This window comes from Glarea lozoyensis (genome assembly GCF_000409485.1).
Source record: "Glarea lozoyensis ATCC 20868 chromosome Unknown GLAREA15, whole genome shotgun sequence".
NCBI classification, from domain to species: domain Eukaryota; kingdom Fungi; phylum Ascomycota; class Leotiomycetes; order Helotiales; family Helotiaceae; genus Glarea; species Glarea lozoyensis.
The window spans coordinates 1,768,175-1,788,711 of NW_007360989.1; the positions used below are offsets into that span (position 1 = coordinate 1,768,175).

The window sequence follows — 20,537 nt, forward strand, 5'->3', positions numbered from 1 at the left end:
AGTTGCATGTCAAAGGGTTTCCTCACTTGTTTATTTTTCATCAACAGCTCAAAGGTTTCGAAGCAGGTATCGTTCCGAGCCCCTGTTCGCGGGCGCTCACCACACATGACGGGCTACGACCGGCATTCAATACGCGTGCTTGGCTATGGCGCTGTGCCGCTCTGATATGCTTGGTCTGGCTTCGCTTATCGCGTTCTCCCTCCCGACACCCGACAGTTAGTTACTGTGGAAGCAATAATATCAGAATCTGGGTTCTGGACTGGACTCAATACTACGTCTGCATTTGAATCAGATGATGTTGCGGCTCGGTGGCCCCGGTTTTGGCGTGCTTTGGAAGGTTTTGTTGGGGCGAGAACGTAACTTGTGGCACCACTGCGGGCTAACGAGGTTCAGGACAAGGTTAACAGCTGCGAGTACCGTCAATTAGCGATTGATCGAGGGTTTAGGGCCGAGAAAACTGCTGTATCACCCGACCTAGAGTCGACTTCTGTCACAGAAGGTGCTCTTCCCATGTACGCGCGAGTAATGGCAGTATATGTCTCGTCGGTTCATACCATTGTGATGCGCAGAGCATGTGTATACAAGGTGCATCAGCGGCGTACGCCAAAAAATCATGAAGTATCTGATTGCCACTGCACGTAGATCGGCTCGGTAATATCCCAGGATGCCGACCTGTTCGCGCAAGGATTTTGACTTTCTTTTCGCTGGATTTATCGCTCGACCAATCCTTCAACAAACGATCCGCTCAACTCAATGCATAGAAGGACCGAAGCCTGTGGCCCTGCATGCTCTTACCTGAATGAAGAAGCGTTCTGATCTTTGGCTTTGACGATCTTCTCTGGTTTTTTTTTAACCCCTTGAGAATAGAGTTTTGCGGGGTAGCCGGTTCATGTATCGCTTGTGGAGCCTTCATCAAACAGCCATTGGCTTTGAAGTATTCAGTCAATTTGCGAGACTGGGTTTAGTCTTCAATTGATAAGGTTGGCCATTTGTAGCCATGTACTTTACAAGAACGAGGCAGCGGACAAGCATCACCGGCGCACGACTAGCGGCAACAATGGACCATGCCAGCAATACTCAGGTCGTGGGCATCATCGCAGTATATTGGTAGCCACCTAAATCTAGACCTGTCTTCCGCCCTGATGCAAGACCCAAGCGGCCAACTTTCTTCGTTGAAACATCTGAGATAAATTCGGCGAACTATCCCACATTTGGCTAACTTCCACCATGGGGGATACCACCCTCTACTAGCGGGGTAGCGGAGTACCCCCTCTCCCCCGCCTGTCAAGGATGCAATAGTCTGTGCAATCTCCAGGCTGTGAAGCTTGAGTCGAGCCCCTGTTACTCGTTCCTATAAAGCCCTCGTCATGTCTATCCTTTGTCGCAGCAGTTCATCGATCAACACTTCTTGAGTTTCTACTCTTGCTGTCTCACTCTCTTACTGCCTGATTGACAAAATGGGTTTCGCTTTAAAGAAACCGAAAGATGTCCCCGGCCGATCATGGCCTGCCGTGAGTGTATTCCCCGTCAATGAGTTCTTGACCATGCTAATTTGGGGAACAGATTATGATTGGCTTCTTCGTTGCTTTCGGAGGAGTACTCTTTGGATATGACACCGGGACGATTGGTGGGATTCTGGCGATGCCGTACTGGAAACAAGAGTTCTCTACCGGCTTCGTGGACGATCAAGGGCCGAATGTCACAGCTTCGCAGACATCTCAAATCGTGTCTATCCTTTCTGCGGGAACGTTCTTCGGTGCTCTCAGTGCAGCCCCACTTGCAGACTGGCTCGGACGTCGGTGGTCGTTGATCTTCTCTGCTGGAGTTGTGTTCAATCTTGGGGTCATTCTTCAAACTGCCGCTACTGCAATCCCTATGTTCACAGCAGGGAGGTTCTTCGCGGGCTATGGTGTCGGCCTGATTTCAGCCTTGAGTAAGCCCTTAATCATATGTTCAGCTGTACATGTCAACTAATGTCAACAAACAGTTCCTCTGTATCAATCGGAGACCGCACCAAAGTGGATCCGAGGTGTCATTGTTGGATCCTACCAGTTTGCCATCACAATCGGTCTTCTTCTAGCTGCCATTGTCAATAACGCAACTAAGAAACAAAACAATACTGGCTCTTATCGCATTCCAGTCGCCGTCCAATTTGCATGGATGCTCATTCTCATTGGTGGAATGTTGATTTTACCAGAGACTCCTCGATTCCTTATTAAACAAGGCAAACATGAGCAGGCTTCTCGATCTCTTTCCAAACTTCGTAGACTTCCTGGGGACCATGAGGCTATTCGAGAGGAGCTTGCCGAGGTTCAAGCAAACCACGAATATGAGCTTTCTTTGGGCAAAGCAGGCTACATCGACTGCTTTAAGGGAAATGTAGGAAAGAGGCTCTTAACAGGCTGTGGCCTTCAAGCATTACAACAACTTACCGGAATCAACTTCATTTTTTACTACGGTACCGCCTATTTCACCAATTCTGGAATCAAAAATCCCTTTGTTATCTCCATGATTACTTCAGCAGTTAATGTTCTCTCAACTCTCCCAGGCCTCTACGCCATTGATAAATTTGGCCGCCGACCACTCCTCCTCGCCGGAGCAATAGGAATGTGTGTCTGTCAACTCATCGTCGCATCTCTTGGTACCGTCTACAGCGGTCAAGATCCAGTCACAGGAAAGTCTTTCTCTCTCAACGACGACGCCCAACGCGCCGCCATCGCATTCGTCTGCATCTACATCTTCTTCTTCGCCTCCACCTGGGGCCCCATCGCCTGGGTCGTCACCGGCGAGATCTTCCCCCTCAAAGTCCGCGCAAAGTGTCTCTCCATGACCACGGCCACCAACTGGCTCCTCAACTTCGCCATCGCCTACGCCACCCCCTACCTCGTCAATTTCGGCCCCGGCAACGCGAATCTCCAGTCCAAGATCTTCTTCATCTGGTTCGCATGCTGCTTCTTGTGTATCGCCTTCGTCTACTTCATGATCTACGAGACCAAGGGTCTTACGTTGGAGCAGGTCGATGAGCTCTATGCTGAGGTCAAGGTCGCTAGTAAATCGCGCTCGTGGGTCCCGACGACTACGTTTAGGGATATTAGGGCTAGTAAGGCGGAGCAGGGTGGGTTGGGCTCGGGGGCTTATGATGAAAAGCATGAGAATCAGGTTGTTCATGAGTCTTCTGCTTAGATGGGTGCTTGATTGTGGATTAGTTCTTGGAACCCCTCTCGCTTGGGATAGGGGGAGTGGGTCGCGATGTGTGATGACGACGTTAGTGCTTGTTTATACCATTTTGATGATCCTTTAGAAAGAGAGATCTCTTCTCCATAGTAATTTTGATCTAAGTTACAGCATATCGCTCACCAATCGTTCATCCAATTTTGTTCCATCTTCTCCAAACTGACTCTACCAACTAAGCTGGCTAAGAGCCTAGGTAGTCTCGCGGTAGACAATTTGAGTGGCACTCAATACTCGAAACTTACCGGTTATTCAATCAAGTTAACATAAAGTATCATCTATTTCGTCAATAAAGTTGACCATGCATCGTATATTCCATCGACCTTTTCAGGAAATAATAAATGACCAGACTCCTTTGCCTTGATCTTAGTCAAATTTCGTACGAGGGAGGTTAATAGCACGTATATTGCCCCCAGGCTGGCTGATGTATTTTGAAAGATGAGATAGGATAATTCTCCTGTCCATCTTGATACTAGCAGACTATCGATTCTCTCTTCTGAGTAAGGGCCGTGATTGATTGTATAACTTTCGCAATATGAGGTAATGAAATCGGCGGTGTGGTGACCAAGGTGGGTTGATTTCGCGGGAAAATCCATTACGACTCGTTGAGGATATATTACATATGATCGAACCAAAAATTGGTTGAGCTGAAGGGATGTCATGTGATCACGCAGATGAATAGCGTAAACCAAGCATAACATGAAATGGTTCATTTCTCTTAACCAAATCCTCGATGTACAACATCTTTAATCCCAAAACCTGCAATCTTACCGTCATCATGTCGTCATTACGTCCCTTTCTCCTTTTCTCTAAAATGCCCGTCTAAATGCCCTCCAAGCTATGCTATTCTGTATCCCGAATCCATAACATGTCATATATCACTTAAGCATCAACCATAACAACGCACAAATGCAACCATCCGTCCGCATAGGCGGCTTCTCTCATCAATTCTTCAAGTGGTGCCCTGAATGGTACCGCTGCTCCATGTAACACTGGTTCCGCCAGTATCGGATCTCTCCTGCTGGGAAACAAACCCGGCAATATGGTGTTCAAAGCGGATCCTAATGTTTGTACTTCCCGTGCGGACGTCCGTGGTGGTATGAGGGTTTGTACGATCTTGAAAGAACCGAGTGCGGATGTGGATTCGGTGGGAGAAAGAACTGGAGTCGGCGTGGAGGGTATGTATATTCGCAGAGGGATGTGTTTCAGTGGTATTGAAGGGTTTAAGAGAATGTTGGAGATCTTGGAGTAAGTTGTATAATCGTCTGATAGTTGTGTTAGTGGGCTTGAGCAAAGGGGATGGGTATACTCACTATCCAGCACGGAATTCCAGAGGGTTGTTGAGTTTTCTTTGGACATGGACATTATGCCTTTGGCGGTCCCATAGCGCATAAAGTCTGCCTAATAATCAGAGGTCAGTCCGGTACTCGAAAAGTGCTGGGCATGTAAGTGTACCTCTTTAACACTATTTATAAAAGTATCATGAATATCGAACAACGGGCCATCCCCCAGAACCACCCTCCACGGCAGAGGCGGCTGATACAAATCGCACAACAGTCCCACAGGCAAGTTCTTCAACGGTATTCCTTCATAAGAGAAACTCGAGCAAGGTCCGTAGAAGGTCGTTAGGCGGGGCAGCAGGAGGTTGAGGTACGAAACGCGGGGTACGTGGATCAGATATGGGGTCGTGGATGAGGGATGTGTGATGTGCAGTGGTATCGTCGACGACCATATTTGAGACTGCATGGTGGTATTCTCGTAGTCATGATGGTGATTGTAGGTTGTGTGGTGTTGAGACTCGAAAGGCTGAGGGTCGTTGCTAGCGCGTGTGCATAAGGCTGTTGCTGTGGGGAAAGTGACAGGGGTGTTTATCGCTTATTAACACTCCGCAGTTGGGATTCTTGATGCCAATTGTGTCCTCGTTGATACTAACAAAGAAGGATTCACACCTATTGAACTATACTTGCACGTACAATAAAGAGGTACATTGTTCCGTCAAATATCTTTCTTGAATATTATAAATACTACCAGATGACACTTCTTTACATTTTAAGAGCTTCAAAATATCTTTTGAAGGCCTTAAAAGAGGATAGTCATTATAATTCAGCAAAAAAGAGTTTTTTTATACCAAGGATACGAATGGCCAAGTGGCTATTCTCACCTCGCATCTTCATCATGTCTTCTACTGCCTGTTTACACTTAGGTATATCTAAAGTGACATCACCGAGAATGTCCGTGTTATCAACACGTGAGATCGTCTTAGCTTCTTATCTCAAACGCGTCGACGCGTCTTCCCCAACTTGACGACTTCAAATATTCTGTATTTCGACGTCATGGCGACTGGAACATATGCCAATGGCAATTTTGTATCAGATACCGCTGCTAGTGCGGCAATGGACGATCTGGTTGGTGCCATCCACCACTGCCTTTCAGATGTACAAACCGACGGATCATTTGCAGTGTTTTCGCCATTGGATAACGCACCCAATCCAGGTATATATCTCCAAAATGGAGGTGTCGTAGGACTTCCTTTATCGGAGCGCGATGCCCATGCAATCGTCGCAGCAAGTCATGAGGCTCCATTTGGTAAAGGAGAGCAGACTATCATCGACAAGAGTGTACGCAAGACTTGGGAACTGTCTCCTGACGACTTTGAGTTGAGGAATCCGGCTTGGATGTCATTTATCAGATCTACCGTAACTGCAGTAGGTGTTGGTCTCGGTATTGGCGCTTGTGGTAGAGGTGTTTCTGCTCAACTGTATAAAATGCTGCTTTATGACGAAGGCGCACTTTTCAAACCCCATCAAGAGTGAGTCAAACTTCTTTACGCTTAGTGGCCTATTATTGGTAGAAGCTAAACATCAATCTAGTTCCGAGAAAGTTCCTGGCATGTTTGGTACCCTCGTTATTGTTTTACCGTCAAAGCATGAAGGGGGAGAGGTTAGAGTAACTCACGCGGGGGAAACGAAATTATTCGAATCTTCCATCCATTCAGAATTCGGAACCTCATATGCTGCATGGTAAGCCAATTAGTGTCTAGCATGGAAATGTACTGAAATCCCTTTCCGAAAGGTTCTCTGATGTCACCCATGAGGTGAAGCCTGTCCTTTCTGGCCATCGGCTAGTCTTGACTTACAACCTTGTGCATACCACGTTGGGCCCCCAACAACTATCTGCTGGTGGTGAAGGTTCTTTGCTTCAGTTGAGAGCCACATTCTCAAAGTGGAAAGATGGGTTACAACAGGCTCACTGGAGAAGAGCCGTCGCTTATCAACTTGAACACCAATACACTGAAGCAAGTCTGCGATTCGACAGCCTGAAAGGCAAGGACATGCAAACTGGCTCGTTGCTCAAGCAAGTTTGTGAAGAGTATGGATTCTCGTTCTATCTTGCAAATTTCGAGAAGACCGTCGAAGGAGGCTGTGACGAGGATGAAGAAACTGATGAGGATGGCATGCATCCCATCACAGAGGAATGTGATACAAGTGCAACTTTGAAAAAAGTTGTAGAATTGGACGGAACCGAAATCGCTAGTGATTTGGAATTTGGTGAGAAGAACTTTACCACCGAGTTTCCTTTTGAGGACATAACCCCTGATGACGAGGAATACTCTGGATATACTGGAAATGAGGGCGTTTCAGCCACGCATTTCTATCGACGAACGGTAAGGTTGACTTTCACATTTTCGTCATAATACTAACTCAACTCCAAGGTGGCGCTGATCATGCCCAAAGATTATCGAGTTGAGTTTTTCCTTGATCCTGCGAGGACCGTACCAAACCGCTCCATCTATGGTTTTTATGGACAGCCGGAACCGGAACCGGAGAAGTCATTGCTTCTAGTCTGGCATGACCGCTTTGTGTACGAATTGGTGACGAATCCATCTGATGATTCTGCTCGGGAGTACCTTGAGGCCGTTTGCCGAATGGTTCCCCGACAACTGAAATCTTGGCGGTTAAAGACAAGTCATTGGCATCAAATCCCAGCTGACTACGATTATGGACCACCCAAAGACTACCAGTCATCCAAAGCTCCTTTCTCCGAGAGGATTGTGGAGCAAATTCTCTGCACTACATTGGAAATTCTGGATTCGAAAGAGTTGTTCTCGGAAGCTTTCTCAATATGGCCTGAAAAGGTAACACCGCAAATGTTTGAGCAGAGTGGAATAGCTTGGGTACGATATGATTTATCATTGGGTGACAAGTACGTTACAAATCTGGCCCGCAAATATCTACGCACACTCTATGCATATTATTATAGTGGCCATATAGCACTACTGATCTCTTGACTAGGTTGTCTATGCGGCTCGCCAAGATCGAGTCACTTAATGATCGCTTCGAAATCATTAAAACTATAGAGCTCGGAATCACTTCAGAGTCGAAGCGTAGTAGCAAGGACATAACTACACAAGAAGAATGGATTAAGTCGCAGATCGTCATTGCCTTGGTCGACTCGAAAATGAAAACAGCACGGGATGGTAATACTCTGAGCATGATCGCTCAAAGACTACCCCCACAAGATACATTCCAGAGGTAGAGAAGTCCCGCAATATTTTTTGATCACGCTAAGTATTAAAAGTACCCTGCCTGCTGTCAAGCGCCAAATCACATATACTCCAATGGCGTTAGCTTTTCTTTGCGGCCTATTTGCTGCCTGCAGCACTGGTGTCATGGCTATGGACATCGCACACAAGGTCTTTCGAGATGTGATTTCCGACCTCGCCAAATATTTCAATCTCAAAGTCGAGGACCTTCTGAAAGCTACCAAGCCGGGCCTAGACAACCCTTACATCAGATCCGCGTCACTAAAGGGAAATGAAGAGATCGATAGGCAGAATATTCTCAATATCACCCAAGTCATGTCCATATGTCTTGACCTCGGTCTTGATGAGTTCGACGAAATTTGCACTAAATTGACTGCAAATGTCAAAGCTTCGCATATAAAATGGTCGCACATTGACGTATTCGAGTCTTTTTACATACCGTTATTAAAGGAACTCTATAGCATAGTTCAAGGCAAAGCAGCACCTCCACCTCTCCAGACTCTATTCCAAGAAACCTTATCCAAATACATCGTCGAATTCGTCCGCGCCGAACCCCCATCAGCCAAGAATTTCACACGGCCACGTATTCCTTGCACGTACAAAAACCGCTGTAGGGGATGCGACGACCTGAATCGCTTCCTCATCAACCCCAATCAGAAAGAATCCCGCTTCATCGTATCGCGACAGCTCGCCGGCCATCTAGGAAGACAGCTACAGGGCAAGCCAGACTTATCACATAGCACGAGGCGAGAAAGCAATACACAAGAATCACTGACTATCACCAAAACCAACACGACTTATGTCAGTGAACACAACAAATGGGCTGAACGATTTGCGGTTGCGAAGGCGCATATACGGAGTATGTTGGTGACGGATGAGATTACGCTTCGTGGATTGCTTGGCCATAAGTTTGATATGATTCAATCGCTTTCAGTGCCTGCTTTGGTGGCGGATATGTCGAGTCGACATGATCCTTTGGCTGCCAGTCGGAATGCTTCGAATTCCAGGGTTTTACCGCCTATTACGAAAAGAAAGATATCTGCCTCTGCTGCAGCGAGTAGCGGGATGATTCCCACTAGGAAGTTATTATGATTATTATGTAAACATGTTGAGTACTGTGATGTATGTTGAGTATTGGAAAAAGGCGTAAATCTGTCAATAACTGTACAACTAAGTTTGGATATAGTAAATGGTGGGACTTGGAGTTTTGGATTCCTTGAGTGTGTGTGTTATGTTATGTAGTCTGTTTAGCAGAATGTAAATACAGATGTAAGAGCCTATTGGGAGGCGCCGTTTACTATAATGGACATGTACAGCGTATATAAGTAATAGTTAGTGTATGATGGCCTATCGCATCTGTCGGTTGCTTCTCAGGGGATCCCCGACACTTCGGATACCCAATCGGAACTACCAATTCTGTAGTTCACCAATGCTGTGGCACTGCTACCTTTCGTACATTTACCATGGTCCCACCATGGTGAATGCTAGCCTTAATTGACAGAGCAGGATATGAATGAGAGAGATTCATGAACCTGATTCCTCAGAGATTCCATATAAGCACTTCTCAGAAATGACAGGCGCTCAGTAATACTGTATCAAGCACTATCATCAAGCAAACATCGGGCATCTATATCCCGCTAGCATCATTAATCATATATTTCAAATGGTTTTAAACCAGGCATATCAAAGCCCATTAATCATATATACAAAATATCCATATACAGCATAAAATTAAATTTAAGGAAGTCCCGTCAACGACGAAACCTTCGGAACCCCCGCCGGACTCCTCAACCCGGGATTTCGCACCCACGCACTACTCGACGCCGGGCGAGTGAGCTCGGGACTCCTAAACCCGAAATCCTGCGACGTCTGCGCTCCAGCCGTCGCTCTCTTCAACGACATGCGCGTCCTGTTCATCGGTTCGTCCGTCAACTGCACGCGTCCAGGCACCACCGGTCCGTCTTTACTCGGGACCTTGGGCGGCGGACCCGACGTTCTGGATGGTCTTATGCCACTCAGGTGTTTCATGCCGATATCGCCCCACAGCTCGAAGATGCTGGGGGATTTCATGCCCATTTCGAAGGCTTGGGGGTCGTTTTCTAATTCCAGCGTCTTTTTGGAGCCTTTGCCAGATTCCTGATCGATGGCTTCTAGTGCCCGCGCCCGACGAAGGCGTCTAACATACGTGATTACGCCGAATATGCCAAAGAGAATGCCTGCTATCCCGAGAGGCGTCGCTACCAGTACGAGCGTGATGTTTTGACCAGATGAGTCGGATGCTGAAGAGCTTGTTGCTTGAGGATTTAATGTAGTTGTTGGTGAGGTGGGTGAAGATGGTGTAACGAAAGGATTTTGTGGGGAATCGGCGAGAGCAATCGATGCACGTCGGAAGCTAGCGGAAGTTGTACCAGGCGTGTTAATGCCACCCGCCATTCCAAATGTACATGCTTCTGTGTTGGCGAAATAGTAGAATGGTTCTGGGGTAACAACGGTAAAGTTAAAGTAGTAAAATTCCCCAACCTAGCAGATAATTAGCATTGATTTTCTTCGCTTGAACTGAGAGATGAATAAATAGTGCATCTTTTGCAAGGAAGATGTGTCCAATTATGGCAAAGATGACGAAGACGGGTGGCAGCGAGATTACTTACACTCTGGCCAAATACTGTCGGGTTCCGTATGACTCCAGAACTGAATCCTCCCGGCTTTGGTATGCATGGCGAGGTAAGCGTCCCTTCGGTCACACTGAATTCTTGAGTGCTATTTGCAAAGAACCTGAATGATATCGTTTCACCAACATTCCTCGCGATGGTGACAGGAAAAAATTGTGGTGTTACTGGAAATACCCTCGTTTTTGTATCTCCTACTCCTACTATTTGGACGGTGCCCTTGTCTAGAGATTTTTTGAAGGCATCGTTAAAATCGTAATTCTGAGCACTTATACACTGCAGCAAAAAGGAAAGAAAAAGGAGTGTCCGCACTAAAGACAACATTAGAAGAATGGCAACATTAGGAAGGCGCCCACGATGAAAGGATTGTGGATTAGAGAATGGGGGAACAGAATTGCGGAGCCAAGCCCTTCTTTATTAGAGAAGCTAGCAATCATAAGAGACTGGTATTATTGGCGAGGCAAGTCGGTTTCAGTGACGATGATCATACTTTGACACGACCCAGCAACAACATGAATCCAGGTACGGATTTGTGGTGGCAGGGGATGGATTGAGACCAGCTGTGCCGTTGCCCAGCATGTGCACGTTCATCTGATAGGTCGACCGATGTATCAGACTGGATCATGCATTAACGATCTCGGGACGCACGATACAGAATTACCGTAGAAAGAAGAAGAGAACATCGGATAATATTTGAATGAATTCAGCAAAGGATACTGCTCGCGACTGACAATTGTCGAGACAAATAAAAGATAACATATTTTTGTAGAATCTGTGTACAGTTGCTAGAAAACTGCTAGGGGATTGTGATGCAGCTTCGGTTTAAGCGAAGGTTGAAGCTGGGGCATCAAACGGGATAGTAAATATGCGCCAACCCGTACTGGTCTTCCAAAGCGACCACGGAACACGGAAACGTACACAGAAATGGCACCAAAAACACTACATGTTTGTGTGTTCCCTACGCAACGATGCTTCATGCTGTACAGGACAAGCAATGTGTGGATGATTCCCTACAGGGATGAATGATATGGACTTCCACATCAGGCTAAAGTACCGCAAAACTATTGCAGATCTGAGGAATCAAGTCCCAAAGAACGAGTCATAGTTCGAAATCTTGCTCAAACAGTGCAATAACGCATTGTTGATATTAAATGCACGTTGTCGGGCAGAAAGACGAGTGCCAAGTAGCAAAGCAACAAACAAATTTTGAAGACATGAAGGGAGCTTCAGAAATTCAGAAATACCGCGATCGAGGCACACTTGCCAACAATCCGAGACTAACCGATTTGCGGCGCTGGATAGCTGGATAGTGATCTCTGTGGGAGATTGCCTAGCTTGTCCTTGTCATTCCGACTATTGTACATTGTACGTCAAGATAAGCAGCAGAAGAAAATCAGCCCTACAGATAGCCAAGGTGTACCGATTCAGCGGAAATTGCACCATGATGCTTTCCGAATCCGTTTGTTAGGAACAGAGAGATCTGATGCGTCCGGACTCGCTTTCTTTTGCATTGCAGTTGGGAGTGTTCGCGGTCCTTCGTCTGTGTTGGTTGAAAGGGTACAATCATATGGCGTATGTTACTGGTCATGTATCCTAGCCTGGCACATATTGGTGATTTGAGAGCTTTGTTGTAAACCATCCTATGATCTCCAGTGTTGGACTTTCGTAATCTCCAAACAAGCGTGGGCATCTCTACTGCGTAGAAGCGAAAGAATATTCGAAATCCTCCGCGGCAATGAATCCTCCCGAAAGCTTCGCGAAGATTTGTACGACACCATGAATCTATCCAAGCATCAGACTGTCGACCTATACCCACCCAATGTGAAGCACGTCTGTAGTAGTCCAAACAAGTGCGGCAGTCCCATTTCGGGTCGATCCAAAGGGTTGTTGGTGATCGCAGCTTGCGTGGTAACGTGGTTTTGTCAGGAGCGGAGGAAGTCGTCACTGCTGATCCTCGCCATCATATTCTGGATGTATGCCATTTTGGAAGCTTTGCAGGAACATTGACATAAATCGTTGGTGGTTCGTGATTCGCGTTCGAAGTTTGGTCGGTTTTGCGCGATAGAGGAGGAGAGGATGGTCGTTCGTGGAAGATTTGGCCGAATATTCAGACCATTCCAGGTTTGGACTAGTTCTGGCCAAGAGAGCTCCTCGACATCAACCTCCATCGCTCGTCGCCAGGAACCATCACCTTCTTGATTCTATACTTTCTGATAGCACGCTCTTCGACTCCCATATCTCCCTACAACCCGTGGACAACGTTCTTCGGCAAGTCTGTGTCCTCGCCAGATTGCCCAGTACGAGCATGTCCGGTGTACCCCGTGTATGTCGCTTTCACCCAGGCTCACTGATGCCTCGAAAGTACCTTTCGCTGACCGGATTTTCTATTCTCCCCGGCTTACCGGTTAAGCAGACTAAGTCTGGCACAACCTTGGAAACCTTGAGCCGGAATTTGTATGTTCGCGTGCGCAGGACCAGACGTCCTGGGAGTTGGCAACATCTTGGGCGAGAATCGGAGATGATGTGATTTGCGAATGCTGGAGCTCTTGGCACTCCCCTTTCTCGTCGTTGGAGAATTAACTACAAGCTTGATCGACGATATGAGCTTCCTAGGATAAACCAATCATCCAGCTGAATTTGTGTCGAGGTTTGTGAGGAGACTACCATTTCGAAGCTGTCTTCGGAGCAATCACTTGGACGGTCTTTAGAGCCACGATTAACATTCAGCTTGCCCGCTGATTCCCGCTGACACCGTTGGGTGAGCCTCGTCAGAAGGCTAAACAATGGTCAATTTGCTCATCTTCTTGATGCCAGAGGTTCCAACTGGCTCTTCCAGGCTAAATGCGATCTCATTTGGGAGAACGCTTCACATCACGTCGTACCCACCCGCCAACCGCTCCAAACTTTTGTTGAGTCGAACGAATCCCCTAAGTCTTTTGGGCCTGGTTGATGTACGGTCGTGATCGCACAAAATGGCCTTTCTGTGGAGTGGTGGAGGTAACCTGGAAAGAATAGCTCGTCTAGAATCAGCTGGCTGGTCGCACCGGCAACCTTCGAAGAGAATGTCATTGGGGCCGTATATGGAAGTACTTCGGGAACGTCTCCAGAGATTGAGGCGATTTCGGGCTGGCTAAGTAGCCTGTCGATGCCATCTGGAGCCTCGTGGACTACCGCCAACCCAAGTTCTTGATCGTCAGGCACACCCACGTTTTCTCACACCCGGGCCCAGAAACTAGGCCAAATAGGCCAAATATGTCTGAAATGTCGCTGTCTTTCTTGTTTTTCCATTACAGATCTTGGCAAGTTTTTCAACGTTTTGAGCTTGAGGATCGTCCTTTTAAAGCTCTATTCTCTTCAAGCTACAAGGGCGGTTAGCATCAGCCATCGGTAGATTTATCTTCGGTCCTTCCGTCGAAGAATGAATCCAAAGCCCAGGAAGCCGTGCATGATATGAACTCCGTTGGGGACCATTCTCGGTAACCCCTCCAGTTCGCTCTGCATTACTATCATATGTCCTGTGTACATTTCCGAAGTGTTTCGAAATTTGCGAGTTATTTCTCTCACTTGAATCAATTTCCAGTCATCTATGTTTATTGTCCTTCGTACATTTCTTGTAGATCTGCCATATTGCTCTCTGGTATGGAATATATGATACGTCTGATGGCCCGGAAAGTTCTTGGCGGAAGTTTAACCAGATTGATTTATATGTACTTGGTCAAAGTGCAAGCAATTCTCCCGCAAACCCATGATTTTATAGTGTAATACGCTCCGCAATTTGCACTCCGCCTTTCAGATTTTGTTTACCTGCTGTCGGCTTAATGTGAGGGCAAGCGCCCCAAGCAATGAGACGCAGTTCCAAGTGAAGCATTTGGTCTAAAGCAGATATTATTGGGCATTATGAATGATGGGATAGGCCATGACAATCACAAGTATAACCTAAATATTGTATACCTGCGCCAAACAAGAAGAGTTGACAATCTTCAGCTTCAGCATCTACGGTTTCGTCTTGAATTGAACTTCCAATACGTTTCCTTCACTTAACGCGTTGGGCAGCACAATAATCTCAGCGGCTATTTGGTTATGAACACTCGTATTGATGCAGTTACTTTACGTCTGTCCATGATCAAATCCACTCAGGTGATCGAACCTCTAGGCAGTCACAATTCATGGTAATCGGCTGGACCCGAAATTCCCTGGGGAAATTGTGGTTCTGCTTCACATTTATCTGAGTGGAGCCTCCTATGCAACGATCCATTGATTATAGTGCTGACTTAAACAAACAAACACTATGTACTGTTACTAATGGGTCCATGGCCAGATCTCGCTTCAGTAGGTGGTTTCATTTATGTCTAAATTGGAGGCCCAGGCATGCTGAGGGCTTTTAATGAACTGCTCGTGAAATTAATTCAAAGTTTTGATTGTCCTTGAATCATGGTATTTCAAACATCCGACTTTCGCCAGGCAACAGTCTGTTCTCTTCACCTTTTCCAATGGCCTTACCTTCGCCGCTACTAGGACAGTCCAACATCCAAGGTCTATTTCGGCTTCACCGACAAGAACATTCTTTCAATGGGAACTTCATATTAAATGATATTGGTTTAATAGCTAACAATAATATGGGAACCCTTCATTGGCTTGACAAATCCGGTTTCTATTGATAGAGTTGAATATGCTTACCTCTATTCATTTGGAAACTTCAAAGCTGTTACAACAACACCAATCAATCTATGGAAGAAGTCACGATGGATGGGAATAGCTTTATGCTGTTGCCTTCGAGATCAACAAGAACCCAACTGCGATGTCTATATAATGATCGCCACATTCGAAAAGACCATGGATCATCAACCCACAGCTTCATCACCTTCTACAGACAATCACTACCTCAAACATCATGATCTCCGCAGCACTTCTTCTTCTTCCTGCTTTGGCAGTGGCCTCTCCATTGAATTCGGCCTATACGCCACTTGAACGTCGCGATGCTGGTCCACCGCTTGATCAGATCACCATTGTCGATTCCGGATACTCAGGAAATGGATGCCCACAAGGATCCGTCAGTACTACACTGTCACCAGACAAGACTGTGAGTAAATGCTAAGACAATACTTTAAATTCATACACTGACTATTCTAGCTCATCACCTTTGGTTTTGACAAATTCCGTACGTCGCATTCAGCATTACCTACCTTTATATTAAAGACATTATTAACACCTTCAAGAAACCTTTATTGCCCCAGGACTTTCCCCAGCTGAGAAGACGAAACAGTGCCAACTCCATCTCTCATTGAAGTACCCAGGTGGTTTCCAATACGCCGTCACAGACGCTACCTACCACGGTTACGCACGTCTCGATGCATCCGTCACAGGAACCTTCCTTTCAACCTACTACTTTTCGCAATCCGCTTCCCAAACCGTTCGTCTCCCTCCTTACTAAAAGAAACACAAATACTGATCACCATTAGTGCACCACCAGATCTAGCATCAGTGGCCCGGGTTGGCTTCTCGGTGATGTTTACACCAAACACGACCAAGTCGAGACGACCGCAACCATCTGGTCTCCATGCGGAGCTACCGGTCTCTTAAACATCAACAACCGTATCGCTCTCACTTCCAGCACTGCCAGCGGCACCGGCGAGGTTTCCAACGATGATGCCACCGTGGCTTTCACCCAACAAGCTCACGTCTCTTGGAGACAATGCGTTCCGTAAGCCTTCCCTCACATGTTTCCCCATCACTATAGCTAACCATGTATCACAGAGGCGGCTCAACCGGCGGCGGAACCTTCACTCCAGGCCCAGGCGGCGTCGTCGAGGACCGCGATGCTCCTACCTCTGCTGCTGACCCTCCACCTCAATTCTCCATCATCCCAGGTGGGGGAACCGTTGTTACTCCTGGTGGAGGTTCTACTGGACCGATTAGCCCAAGTCCTAGTAACGTTTGGACAATCGGTCCTGGATCTACTACTATTACTCATGGATAGATTGGTTGGGTGAGATGATTGGGGGTCGGATTGGGGGAGACTTGCATAGGGTGATTTGAGGGTGGTGGATGGATTGATGGAAAGGAGGGTGGGGTTTTTTGTATATATTGCAGATGTTGACGTGTTTTGGTTGTTGAAAATTGATTTATGAGTTTTTCTTGAAGGCTGGTTTCGTCATGTACTAAGTTCGATCTGTCTTTGCAGGGTCAATGATTGGAGGTCCCCAATGAGGAAGTCTCTATAAACAGGATTGAAATATCTCCATACCTCAATAAATAGTCTCTATTGCTGGGATTCCTACTATTGCTAGACCCTCAACAATCCGCCTATTTACGACGTGGTCCGCTTGTTTGAGAAGCAATCCAAATCAATGTCTTCTGTCTCTTAAGAAGTGCTGCTGCTGAAAGCCTTTACAAACAGATACTTTCTTCGCTCAAGGTCATGAGCGTATTGCAAATTCGTGGCTTCTAAGCTTCATAGCTGATTTAGTATACGTTTTTCGATTGCTAGAATCACTTGGGACACACGATCCCTTGTACAGTAGGGTTCAAAATCGGCGTTGGTTCACGACTCTCCAAAGATTCTATTTCGATGCTATATTTCAAGCGTCACTAACTTCTATCGTTGATTACATTATTACCCCTGCTCTATTGTGTATATTTTGACCGTATGCCCGAGGATTTCTCAAGGCTTATAGAATATTTTAAAATCTGGCTCTGTCCCAAAGCTGTCTTTCTAGATATTAGTTTTAGTCTCAAGTGTTATCGCGCTATTGACTCTATGTCTTTCCTCCCCCAGACACTGCCATATAATCAGAGTAAGTTCTCAAATGTTGTTTTTATACTTTGAAACTATACTATCGTAATGGTCGTCACCTGCGAGTCCGAAAACCAGTCAGCTATGATTGCAGTTCTTTCGGCCTCCTCTTGGTCCCAACCGTTCCAATCATCTATGACTCCTACTCGCTCAAATGCGTTTGGCGTAGATGAGGCGCCACATATCCCGAGAGAGTTCCTCAGAACCATTATCTGTGGCAAATATTTACTATCGTGCCATTCAGTCCCGATCCAAGCACAGACTAGTGGGAACGATTCTCCCTCATATTCCTCAAAATCCTCTTCACAATCAACGTCAAATATCAACACTTGTCCGTTTCGACTGATCGTAATGTTCAGTCCAATGCATGACGAAAGTTCTGGCTCTGTAAACTGTCCCATGACCTCGATAAGAGGCGTAGAAATTGTCAAGCTGGCGGGTTGTTTAACATTACCTGTGCTATCTTCACCAGCTGGCTCGCATTGTGTCTTTAGTAAGGTAGATCCAAACACTCCTGACTTATGGCTTGTAGCAGATGGATCGCCCGGTCTCAAATGCCGACAATCCAATCTGTCGCTTGAGTCGAACCCGTATGGACAGATGAGGCCACCGCCCTCCTTCTCTAGACTAGCCCATGACCAAGAAGGAGCCTGCCATTTCTCTGCTCTTTTTCCTTCGCACACTGTCCACAGGAGATCGGCAAGAATGGTTTCCCTCCACAGCCCAGCAAGGTAATCACCAGCGCCAGCCGCCTGGAATTTTTTGGCTAGTCCTGATAAGGCTGGTAATTCGTCGGAAACTTTCGTAATTTTTAGAGTCATATAATGTCTTATGATCCGGTTCCATAGAAAACGTTGCGACTCAAGGTAAGAATCGCGATCCTCGAGTTCTTTATTCCAGCCTATTTTGAGTACCCCTGGGTGAGACCTCAGTGCATTACATTCACAAGATGTCTGTTTCCGACATTGCCAAACCAAATCGTCTCCTACAAAATGGACTATCCGAGTTGCCAGGAGACGTTCCTGCAACGCCCAGGAACGGGTGAGGAGCTTATCATATAAGCTAGGCACGGTGCAGAACCACTGCTTAGCGAAATACTTATGTGATTTGCTCTCTTCTCGTAGATAGAACGAAATTGTTATATCAGCCGAAGTCGTATGTTGGTAGAAAAGGCAAGGAGAGCGGCGGGTCGAAAAGCAGCCTCCTGAGCTATCTCTGGCTGTAGTTGCGGCGATGACAAGATGGGCATTCTCGTAAACCAACGCCATTTTCGATGACTCTCTTTCCCAATCTCTTCTATCATCCTGGATAATGCATAGTGAGTCAATCCATAGATATCGAATTGACAGAGCACGACAAACTAAAACAGCGTCCTGAAAAGTTGTGGGTAGTTCACTAAACTGTATGCCTCGTTCTCGTTCGTAGAGATTACTCGTGCGCGTCTCTAATACGCTAGAAGAGCCCCAGCAATGACTGAGCGCACAGAACTTCCCATCAAGATCAAGACTGGACCGCAGCTTAATAGAATTATGCTCCCCGTGTTGAACGTCGAGGACTCGGGTTGGCAAGTATTTATGGGCTTGGAAACATTCGTTATGACTAATTGTACACCTAGAAACCCTCAAAATCAGTACTTAACTTAATTTCAGCACAACCGCCCAATAATGCTGCATTCCGATGTTGCCAGAGGGCCTATACGTGCTGGGGCGAAAGATAATAGTATTAGGAAAGCTTAGGAGTAGTGGGACATGCATACTGGGTTACCCAATTTGCTAAAAGTGACATGCATTCTACCGAGCCCGAAGTTGGCAATAGAATCGCTCTAGTTTTGATTGCGGGCCAAGGACATAGTTCACCTATTTCGGTTAGTCGAGGGTGTCTGTTTGGGCAACGGACTACAAATCAAGAAATGGTCTAGCTATGGTCAAAACTTACTAGTCGTAAATATTTCGAAGTAATGGGGGACCGAAGGCGTTGTCGTAGACCAAACTTCCATATATATATCTGAGCCATGGTTACTAGACCTGAAGCACAATTCCCGAGGTATGTAAATCTCCAGTTCTTGATCAAGGGATTTTAAAGCTGCTAATATGATCTTAGAGCACACACAACCTCTGTCGGCCTTTTGTTTGGCATCCTTCACGGATATTCTACGATACTGAAAATACTGTCTTTCAAACATAGCACATACCCTACATGGCGCCTTTTCTTGTCCTTGTGGGTCTGTTTCTTCCTCGATATCTGAGGGACTTTTAAAATCGTGTAGAGCCCATTGCTCCTTTGAATCGAGAGAAGGCGTAGGGCTGCTCATTATAGCCTTTCGGACAACCGCAACTTAGAGCACAACCCCTGGTGTATATGAAGAGTTTTATTTTTAGCTAAATCGGATTATTCTATCCACGAAACCTGGAGCTCCTGTTCGCTTAGAGAGGAACGTGCTGGAGGTATGATTCTGATCACAGTTGATGGGTATGAAAGCTAATGAATACTAATGGCTTTTGGTTGACTCTTGCTCTCGAATCATTCGGGTTGGGGAATACGGAGTAAATGCTGGTGGCAAAATTTCGTGGGTTGAGGATTTGCATTTGATAGAAATCGCCGAGGTACATTACTCTCTTATCAGGTTATCAGATTTGTGGAATTTTGTACACTTGTGATGTAGTTCATGTTGCTCAGCCTTGCAAGCGGGTACGATGACGGAAGGAGAGATTGTTAGGGTCGTGTGGCGGTGTTGTACAAGTGTTCAGCCACTGGAACTAGTGACTGCCAGGTGCCGAAGGGTGCTGGTGTTAGGTATCTGATGGATGGATGTCGAGGTGGTTGTGATATTGAGGGGATCTAGAGGAATTTGATGCAGATGAGTGAGGGGATTATGTTGTGTACGGAGGTGTAGACTGATCAATATACTGAACTAGATCCCTTGTGACGGTCAGTGCATTCGCAAAGCAATAGGAATGATTGCCGGTGTACAAGAGCGAGATTAGATTGCGGAAATGAACATCCAGCTTGCTTCGTGGTAGAAACCTGCTTTTTATGGCTTGGCATATATAAAGTCCAAGCGATTAGGGTTTTGAATATTTTGTAGATTCGAAAAGGAAACAAACATAGAAACAAACAAACAAGCTAAAGGGATACTCGTCTTTACACATAGAGTTTATAGGCGATAGAGTACATTACTGTACCTCGGTCGCGTGGCTGTTGTACTCCTTCCCCGGATTTCGCGTCACCCTCCCAACAAGGCAAACGCGACATCAACCACTTTTCTGCATCTTCACAAACAACATCCAACACCCGAAATCGAATT

At 46.3% G+C, this 20,537-nt stretch overlaps 6 protein-coding genes across 6 annotated transcripts; 3 read left to right on the plus strand and 3 right to left on the minus strand.

Moving 5' to 3' along the window:
* Window positions 1–1,457: 1,457 nt before the first annotated feature.
* On the plus strand, window positions 1,458–3,183 carry GLAREA_06395 (MFS general substrate transporter; the record flags this gene model as incomplete). The annotated part of the gene is made up of 3 exons (XM_008081808.1): window positions 1,458–1,511; window positions 1,564–1,933; window positions 1,988–3,183. 3 exons carry the CDS (start codon window positions 1,458–1,460, stop codon window positions 3,181–3,183), a joined length of 1,620 nt encoding a protein of 539 aa, XP_008079999.1.
* A 930-nt stretch (window positions 3,184–4,113) lies between these two features.
* On the minus strand, window positions 4,114–4,590 carry GLAREA_06396 (uncharacterized protein; the record flags this gene model as incomplete). The annotated part of the gene is made up of 2 exons (XM_008081809.1): window positions 4,114–4,496; window positions 4,545–4,590. 2 exons carry the CDS (start codon window positions 4,588–4,590, stop codon window positions 4,114–4,116), a joined length of 429 nt encoding a protein of 142 aa, XP_008080000.1.
* Window positions 4,591–5,564: 974 nt separating this feature from the next.
* GLAREA_06397 (uncharacterized protein) lies at window positions 5,565–8,866 on the plus strand (the record flags this gene model as incomplete). The annotated part of the gene is made up of 6 exons (XM_008081810.1): window positions 5,565–6,040; window positions 6,102–6,251; window positions 6,304–6,895; window positions 6,944–7,434; window positions 7,524–7,763; window positions 7,810–8,866. 6 exons carry the CDS (start codon window positions 5,565–5,567, stop codon window positions 8,864–8,866), a joined length of 3,006 nt encoding a protein of 1,001 aa, XP_008080001.1.
* Window positions 8,867–9,511: 645 nt separating this feature from the next.
* Window positions 9,512–10,764, minus strand: GLAREA_06398 (uncharacterized protein; the record flags this gene model as incomplete). Its single annotated transcript, XM_008081811.1, has 2 exons — window positions 9,512–10,294; window positions 10,423–10,764. The coding sequence occupies 2 exons, from the start codon at window positions 10,762–10,764 to the stop codon at window positions 9,512–9,514; spliced, it is 1,125 nt and encodes a 374-aa protein (XP_008080002.1).
* Window positions 10,765–15,331: 4,567 nt separating this feature from the next.
* Window positions 15,332–16,417, plus strand: GLAREA_06399 (uncharacterized protein; the record flags this gene model as incomplete). The annotated part of the gene is made up of 5 exons (XM_008081812.1): window positions 15,332–15,520; window positions 15,571–15,598; window positions 15,657–15,850; window positions 15,900–16,141; window positions 16,195–16,417. The coding sequence occupies 5 exons, from the start codon at window positions 15,332–15,334 to the stop codon at window positions 16,415–16,417; spliced, it is 876 nt and encodes a 291-aa protein (XP_008080003.1).
* An 851-nt stretch (window positions 16,418–17,268) lies between these two features.
* Window positions 17,269–18,501, minus strand: GLAREA_06400 (uncharacterized protein; the record flags this gene model as incomplete). Its single annotated transcript, XM_008081813.1, has 1 exon — window positions 17,269–18,501. One exon carries the CDS (start codon window positions 18,499–18,501, stop codon window positions 17,269–17,271), a length of 1,233 nt encoding a protein of 410 aa, XP_008080004.1.
* Between the last annotated feature and the right edge of the window lie 2,036 nt (window positions 18,502–20,537).